Source organism: Tarenaya hassleriana, unplaced genomic scaffold (genome assembly GCF_000463585.1).
Source record: "Tarenaya hassleriana unplaced genomic scaffold, ASM46358v1 Cleome28, whole genome shotgun sequence".
NCBI classification, from domain to species: domain Eukaryota; kingdom Viridiplantae; phylum Streptophyta; class Magnoliopsida; order Brassicales; family Cleomaceae; genus Tarenaya; species Tarenaya hassleriana.
The window spans coordinates 1,865,504-1,873,350 of record NW_010966021.1 but is presented as its reverse complement, the minus strand read 5'-3'; the positions used below and the strand labels follow the sequence as shown (position 1 = coordinate 1,873,350).

The 7,847-nt window shown below is 39.7% G+C and overlaps 3 protein-coding genes across 7 annotated transcripts in view; 1 reads left to right on the top strand and 2 right to left on the bottom strand.

The window, feature by feature from the left end:
- LOC104818013 (haloalkane dehalogenase 2) overlaps nucleotides 1-2,697 on the top strand; it is a 5,371-nt gene extending 2,674 nt beyond the window's left edge. The window contains exons 8-13 of the mRNA XM_010547442.2: nucleotides 1-24; nucleotides 240-310; nucleotides 514-589; nucleotides 713-856; nucleotides 953-1,013; nucleotides 2,468-2,697. Coding sequence (XP_010545744.1) covers nucleotides 1-24; nucleotides 240-310; nucleotides 514-589; nucleotides 713-856; nucleotides 953-992 — 355 coding nt within the window. The 3' untranslated portion in view covers nucleotides 993-1,013; nucleotides 2,468-2,697. The remainder of the gene's footprint in view (nucleotides 25-239; nucleotides 311-513; nucleotides 590-712; nucleotides 857-952; nucleotides 1,014-2,467) is intronic.
- LOC104818014 (formamidopyrimidine-DNA glycosylase) lies at nucleotides 1,010-4,702 on the bottom strand. Of its 5 annotated transcripts, none has more exons than XM_010547444.1 (10): nucleotides 4,278-4,693; nucleotides 3,895-3,946; nucleotides 3,684-3,741; nucleotides 3,492-3,560; nucleotides 3,278-3,403; nucleotides 2,729-2,779; nucleotides 2,442-2,519; nucleotides 2,236-2,335; nucleotides 1,833-1,867; nucleotides 1,010-1,735 (listed from the first exon to the last, which is right to left on the bottom strand). In XM_010547444.1, the coding sequence occupies exons 1-10, from the start codon at nucleotides 4,504-4,506 to the stop codon at nucleotides 1,214-1,216; spliced, it is 1,320 nt and encodes a 439-aa protein (XP_010545746.1). In that variant the 5' UTR covers nucleotides 4,507-4,693; the 3' UTR covers nucleotides 1,010-1,213. The 5 variants fall into 5 exon arrangements, with proteins under 5 accessions (XP_010545746.1, XP_010545745.1, XP_019058578.1 ...); XM_010547443.2 differs by lacking the exon at nucleotides 2,236-2,335 and adding an exon at nucleotides 2,073-2,175 and having other exon boundaries at nucleotides 4,278-4,689; XM_019203034.1 differs by lacking the exons at nucleotides 1,010-1,735; nucleotides 1,833-1,867 and adding an exon at nucleotides 2,090-2,175 and having other exon boundaries at nucleotides 2,265-2,335; nucleotides 4,278-4,702.
- A 1,083-nt stretch (nucleotides 4,703-5,785) lies between these two features.
- Nucleotides 5,786-7,847, bottom strand: part of LOC104818012 — a 4,218-nt gene continuing 2,156 nt past the window's right edge. The window contains exons 4-7 of the mRNA XM_010547441.1: nucleotides 7,688-7,821; nucleotides 6,503-7,314; nucleotides 6,361-6,417; nucleotides 5,786-6,256 (exon numbers count right to left, since the gene is read on the bottom strand). Of these exons, the coding sequence (XP_010545743.1) occupies nucleotides 6,011-6,256; nucleotides 6,361-6,417; nucleotides 6,503-7,314; nucleotides 7,688-7,821 (1,249 nt within the window). The 3' untranslated portion in view covers nucleotides 5,786-6,010. The remainder of the gene's footprint in view (nucleotides 6,257-6,360; nucleotides 6,418-6,502; nucleotides 7,315-7,687; nucleotides 7,822-7,847) is intronic.

Here is a 7,847-nt window from a genome sequence, read left to right as displayed (position 1 = left end):
GCGGTTCATCGAAGGAGGTAGCCCGTATGTATCAGATCACCCATTTATATATCTGTATTTTTATATCACCATTCGGTTGTTTCATTCGCCTCGTGTCACATTATCTATAACTCTTTCAGTTGTAAAGAAGAACCCTTCCCTTCTTCTGCTGTCTTTCTTAGGATGTAAAACAAAGTTGGGACATTGCGCTGTTTATGTTAGCCTTACCTTTGTCCTTGTTACCTTTTTTTTTTTTGCAGCTACGTCCTGAAGAATGAGAAAGCTGATGTATACCGTTTACCATATTTATCAAGCGGAGCCCCTGGATTTGGTGAGTTACTACTTTCCAACTCAAGTTCAATAAATTAAAACTCTTTTGGAGTGAGTCCAAGTTTTCAGAATCGATGGGGGATAAATAGTAAACACAATCAAGGACAGTTCCCACGAGAGGAAATTGATTCATGCGTTGAACACAGCTTTTTTCAAGTAGCAATTCTTTCATGAAATTCTAAGTACCCTGTTTTGGGAATTTAGCATTGCTCGAGGCTGCAAAAAAGATAAACTTCAGAGACACCTTGAGCCAAATTGCTGACGGATTTGCATCAGGAAGGTCGGCAGTCGTTTCCTCTACCATTTTAGATATGTAGATTCATTGGCTGATATCACTGGCTTTACCCCCCAGTTTCTGCCTTGTGGTGGGTTGGTTCTAAAATTCGGCTTCCTTCCTTCACAGCTGGGATAAACCAGTGCTTTTGGCTTGGGGAATAGCGGACAAATACCTCCCTCAATCTATAGCAGAAGAGTTTCAGAAACGAAACTCTGATGCTGTCAAGGTTAAACTCTTAGAAGGCGCTGGGCATATGCCTCAGGAAGACTGGTATTGTTTTTTTTTTGGTCCCTTGAACAGCTCATTTACTTGCCTATTGAACCATTTTTTTCTGATCATTTCTGCATATTGAACCATTGTCCACAGGCCAGAGAAAGTAGTTGATGCCCTTCGAAGGTTCTTCTAACTTCCACATTCATCAAATGAGGTAAAGAAATGGACTAAATAACTAGAAACAGTTGCATCATACATATGATTAAGGGCAGTCTAGACTTTGTTACTCACAAAAAAAAACATAAGGATATTTAATGCATCTGACAATATTCTTACAAAACCTGGCTTAGGAATTAGCATCTGGGCAGTGGCTACCCACAAAAACATGTAGGAAGGCTAGGAGCTGTCTGCGTCTTAACTCCTTCCCTTGGGCTTCTTCTTACTAGTTTTTGCAGGAGCTTTCTGTTGGGTTGCCTTGCCTGCTCTCGCTCGCTTTCTTGGTTTCTTGTTTCCACCATCATCATCATCATCATCATCATCATCACCATCATCATCTGTTCCAGAATCATCAACATCCGCATTGCTGTCTTCAGATTTTCTCTTTCCTGTTGCCTTCATGCCGCGACCTCTGGGTGCCACCACACTTTTCTTTGGTTTGGCATCATTCTCTTCCACCTCGCCATCATCCTCATCATCACTCTCTTTGGGTTTTCTCTTTCCAGCAAGCCTCTTACCACGCCCTCTAGGTTTCTGCCCTTTCTTCAATTTAGCACCACCATCTTCACCCTCTTTTTCTTGTTCATCTTCCTCTTCATCTTCATCTTCATCTTCATTGCCTTCTTTAGATTTAGCACCATTTTTTGCTGCTTTGACCTTTGCTGCTTTTGCCACATCTTTCCCAGAAAGCTTTTGCAGCTCGGGCACATAGGCTGTTGTCTATCAAAGAAAGATACACAGATCTATTTAGTTCATGATGTCCATCCTCCATAAAGAACAGAGTCTATTAAGCAATGCATAGGTCACATGAACATACCCTGCCACCTGCAGTTATGAACTCAACCTTCTTCCCTGCCATAGGAAATAGACTCCCATCAATATCCCCATAAAAGTAGTACCCACATGATACAACACCAACCAATGAACAAGAAAATAATTCTAGAAACCGAAAAACACAAGAAAAATGTGTCAAGGGCGATAGTTAGCCCTGCCAAAGATCAACGGATCAGATCTTGGCAAGGTCACAGTAGATAATACGGAAGGTGAGGATCCGAACCATCAATAAAAGCCTTTCCTGGCTTCATTTCTCTGACATGAAAAATCCAGTTACTAGGAAACTGGCTACTGTCAGCCCCGACTTCCACTGCCCTTTCTATCACCTGAAAAAAAATCCAATCACTTCTGTCAAAATCGTTCATAGATCGAGGGATATATCTTACCATCAACTTTCCCGGGTTTTCGTCCCCACCGAAAATGAAACAACCATTTTTGAGGAAACTCTTTGCTATTAGCATTGACTTGAACTGCATGCTGAATGACCTACAAATGCATTTTCCTCCAAATTCCATTACATGTTTTTAGATTTACAGAACATTGTTCCTTTATCTGGTAACGTAATTTTCTTGCGGGTGTTAAAGTATCTCACCTCCTTGATGGATTTGTGTAAAGCAGCACATTGTTCGTTGGACATACTGGAAGAGGTCTGAAGAGGGTGGATTCTTGCCTGCCAGAAACAACAGCAAAGTCAATCATGCGGCATACGGTACAATTTCTCGAGAAAGTTGGATTTTTCAACTGTAAAAAGTAACGATCTGGAACAGAAGTAGATATTATGAACCACCCTCTGGTTCGTACAGATGATTCGGATGAGAAATGAGAATATCTTAGGGTTTTTTTTTTCATAATCGGAGTAAGAGTTAGATACTTGCTTACTTGGTAAAGCACTTCATCAGCAATCCAGTTTCCAATACCTGAAATGAAATTCTGCAAAAGAGAAAGAAGTGAAATTCTCAATCATAATTGTTCCGGAAGTTCAGATATTTACCGAACACTTCTAATTGAAAGATATAGTTTAACCAGTAAAAATTTCATTGCATCCTAAAACAACATCATTTGTAATTTAAAGAGCAAAAATTTAAAAACAAAGAGAACAAATTTTTGCTCCATCGTAAAACCACATATTTGTAGTATCATGATGTCAAACACTAATTACATCCACATAGAGCAATACAACAACCTGCCATTTTCGGAGAAGAAAAAAAAAACATTGCTACCATTTTCGTATTAGAGAAAGGGAAACGAACGGATTACACTTCAAATTCTACAAGGAAATACTGAAACTACAGACCTTATTGCAGTACAGCTTAAAAAATTTTCAGAGCCGTTAAATATTGTCTAAAAAATGTTCTGCAACTTCATCAATGCATATGCATAAGATGCATCGAATGGAAAATGGTTGAAGAAGATAAAAACAATTTTAACCTGATCAAGTAAGAGAGGTTTGATGGCTATCTTCTTCTTAGCGAAGCTTTCTGCAAGTTCATCAACTGTCATAGGCTCCAACAATGCATCAGGGCCAAGCTCTGAAATTGGCGGTACAGAAGCAGGCTGCAGGTTCAACATTATTCAACCGTCACTAAACACCTGACAAAGAAGATCAGCAAGCGACGTAAAGACATATACTGATGTAAGATACATTTTCTAGCAGCCGAACTTTGGCAAATCTCCTCTTGTCCGTGAAAGAAAGCTCCAGGCCATCATCAAGCTGTTAAAAAGAAACTAATGTAGCACCCGTAAATGTCCATAAAGCTCACAGCTTTCGAGCCATGGCAATAAAAGAAAATTCGGAATTTCCCTTCAGCTACTCTTTGATGTTCTTAGTTCTTACCTCCACGAAAAACTTAGAATATTTGGATGGCCATTCCTCTGTGTCCTTGACAGCAGACCTATATAAACAATCATTGATTTTGTCTTAAGATTCTGGAAGACAATCAGAGAAAACACTATAAAAGAACTTAGGAATTCAAGTTTCTCAGCCTTCAAACACCATTCCTATACACAAATCGATATGACATCCTGATGCATACGATGTGCCTCACCTCTTATACTCTGTAATTGAGACGCCTTTTATATAGATAGCACCAGCCATACCTGAAGCACATTAAACCAAAACAATGCATAGACTCAAACCATCATCTCCAAATGACCATCTTCTCGTTTACCAAGTGAAATAAAGTAAACATTTTTACTCTATCCATGCATCAAAACTCAGATAAGCAGAGGTTGAACACCCAAAACTCGTGCATGTGATGAATGCCCATCTTCTATTCTCTCTTCCATTTTACACCAAGCCAACGCAATGTGACAATATATATACTTTCGACTCCACAAAAATTCATCAACGAAGGCAAGAAAGAAGGTAACCCTAGATTGATCCCGATACTATAAACCCAACGCCGTCTTGTCAGGGTGAAAGACGTACCGAACTGGAATGAGGGAAACGGGGGGGAATCGAGCTCGAGCCAGAGGTTCTTTCCCTTCCTACGAGCAGAGACGATGGTTTTGCCGAGGATCGACGTTTCGAATTCCGACGGGGAGATTCCGTCGATCACCTTATTGTCGGCGGCGATGATGGATCGCTTGATCTTCTTCCCCAAGCAGTTGTCCTCAATGGCCCTCCTCGCGGCCTCCACCTCCGGAAGCTCCGGCATGTTTCCGGTCGTCGACTTTAGGGTTTGCTCAAAGCTCTCTTTGGTTCTCCTTCGCGCGCTTTTCAAGGGTAAAAGTGAATGGAATGTCCGGCGATTAAACTCCGCTAGTGGATTTTTCTCATTTTGCAACCTTCAGCGTACTTTAACATGAAGCCACACCGATCCAGAAAAATATTTTGTAAAACTATATGAATAAAGTAAAATAGGCAAACGAATGATAACTTTTTATGTTCTATTTGGGTATATGTTATCAATGGATGTATTTAAAAGTTGAAAGGGTTTTTTTTAATGTCTTTTAAGATAATAATATTGTGAACACGTGAATAATTGAAATTTTAAATATATATTTTTAAAAAAATTGAGATGAATTTTTAGATACTTTCTCAAAAAAAACAAAATAAGAATTAAGTTTTAGAATAAAAATTCTATAGTTTTTGGTATCGATAGTAAAACCATATATTCGTAGCACAATCCAATTTAGGAACAATTTTGGTTTCCTTCAAATTCGAATTATTCAATTATCCGATATCAATTACATATCCAAAGGTAATTTCGGCCGTACTCAAGTTCGAACCATCTTGTTAGAACTTCTAGGTCTATTGTCCACAATATAAGTCCAACCCATGTATATACACACACTCATGTCAAACGGGCTTATACCCATGTATTTCTGGGCCGGGGCCGGGGCCGGGGGCGGGCCTATGCCTGGGCCTGATGTATGACGGTAACATTAAAATATGATGTTGTCATCATTGCATTTGCTAAATACCAAATTAATGCTTACATAATCCGGATGTCCATCAAGGACACATAATTCATTTCCAAACGACAAACTATATGCAATTTTGGATTAATCCAGACAGCTGTATATACTCCAATTACATAATGAGACTCTGTAAAGTATAGAATATCCTCTCGGCGTGAAACGAATCTTCACATCTTTCTTTTTTCTTTTTTTCTACTGCATCTTTTCTCGAAATAGAAGTATTACACATTATTCACTCTTAGAAATATAGATTACAAGGAAAATAATATAAACTTTGCAAAGGCGTTTTTCTATATAAATCAATGTCAGCAAATTCTGGTAGATAAATATAAACAAAACCCAATTATTAGAGGCGACAAAGCCGTCCCCACAAAGGTCAAATGCAATAAAAGAGGCATTGGGAATCCAAAGTCTAAGTCAATGGTCTAATTATAAAGATAGTTACGGACCACCAGCCTCACATAATTTAATTGGAACTCTAACCTATGAGGGAATCATAATCTATAAATCAAATTGCACCGAAAAGATTCAATTCTCAATAAAATAATGGCAACTCGGACTACGATATAAAAATAAAAAAAAAAGCTGGAAACTAGGAATTTCAAAATGCAATAACCACAAAAGAATAACATGAGCCACACGCAACAAAGCGTTCGACTAGAACAAATTTCGATAAGAATCTGGGAAGATAATATCACCAATAAAATGACGAGGAAGAGCTATTGAGTTTGTTTTCACTTAGGGTCTCATGCATTTGGTTAGAACGTCTACGAATCTCTTGTACATGTGGCGTTTCATGAACATTCTCTCGACTTTTTCGCGCCCTTGGTTTCCCATTCGTAGTCTAGTGGAAGGGTTTCTAAGTAAAGACAGAAGATTCTGAGAGAAAACTTTGTTACCTGGACGACGGCCAACCGGGTGAAGAAGCCCCGTAACGTTGTGTTCCACTATCTCCTTTGTCCCTCCCGCGTCTGTTCCCAGTACCTGTGACGTCAAAACGGAATTTAAAAAGAAAAATCCAACGCTGTATAGCTACGAGGATGAATCTTTCATTCTGTCTGGATAATGCCATTGCGGATATTGCTTACGGGAAGATTATAGGCCATTGCTTCGATCGTCACTCTCCCGAATGTTTCCCCGATTCCCTAATTGAACCGAAACGAAAATCTCAGGAAGATTAGACGAAAAGTTTCGGCCGGGTTATTGAGAGGGAGGGATTATATTTATCACCTGTGAGTTTATGACATAGACATCGGCTGCAGAGTACAGCGATGCGACACGAGTAGTTGCCGGAGTCCACAGCACTGAATCCGATAAGTTGCCATTGCTTGACAAGAAGCTTAAGATCTCTTTTATGTAAGGAACTTTGTTGCTCTTCGACCCGACTGATCCTATCAGAATTTTGAGGTCTTGCTTCCTTGTTGTGTTTCCAGAAATCTTTCTGCCTGTGATGTTACTCTCCACGGGAGAGAGAGACCTACTGCTCAGCTTCCGAGATGAACCTCTTAACCGATGTCTTGCAGCGAGATTAATCTTTGCTTTCCTGGCTCCTTTGAGAATCTTTATTTTTGACTGATTCCTTTTTGCCTCTTCTTCTTGTTGTTGTGATTTTACAAGGGCCAACGAGGCGGATTCAAGGAGAAGAAGTTGTCCCTTCCCGGGGTTTATGCTGCTAAGAGACATCACAAGCATATCCGTTTCTTTCAAACCTAACTCCGCCCTAACAGATTCCCGTAATAGCTGTCTCTTCTCCTTCATCTTCGCCGGCGTAACTGTTGGAGTGTTTAGTGAACAGTGAATCCCAGCTACAAAAGCCAATTCGTCGTTAACAGATAGCGGAACAATAACCGGCTGAGACCTAAGCTTTATGTGTTCCTCCTCACACCATGCTAACCATTGTTTGCCTTGTGATTCGGATATAAAAATCAGCATTTTCACTCGGTCAAGCACAGGTCTCGCTCGGTCAAAGTATTCTCGCCGATTCTCCATTATCCACCAAGCGATCTGGCTCCCTCCAGCTGGAAAATGCTCGATGTATTGATCTATGAGAAAATAGTAAACAAGTACAAACACAAGTTAGGCTCAGCGTAGAATTCTAGGCGACTGAGAACAACTTCCCACGAGGGAGGCAGAGAAGGCAAGGATGATATGATTGGTAAAAGAAACTGAACACATGGATCATTTATCAAATGATCTGATGAGCAATTACCATGTATTCAGTTCATACGTTAAGTAATCTAAAAAGAGTATTGTCTTAGATGAAAACTTTAACAACAATTTGCAACTTCCAGGGATATCAGATGAAGGACATTCAATTATCAAACGGTCTATAATATGAATGTAAATTTTTATCATTGTGTAAACTGAGATGTCAAAGTTTCAGCGTATATAAATTTATCGCCTGTGAAGCCTTACCTATCCATGATGCGCAAACTGCTGATCCTGGAATGACGAGATCTGCTTTCATGGCAGTTTTGAAACTGAGGTCTGCTTTGTCTTCTATTACTTTAATCCTTCTCCTGGTGAGCTCTTGCATCAAGCCACCCTTCCTGCTGAGAAATGAGAATATCTTAGG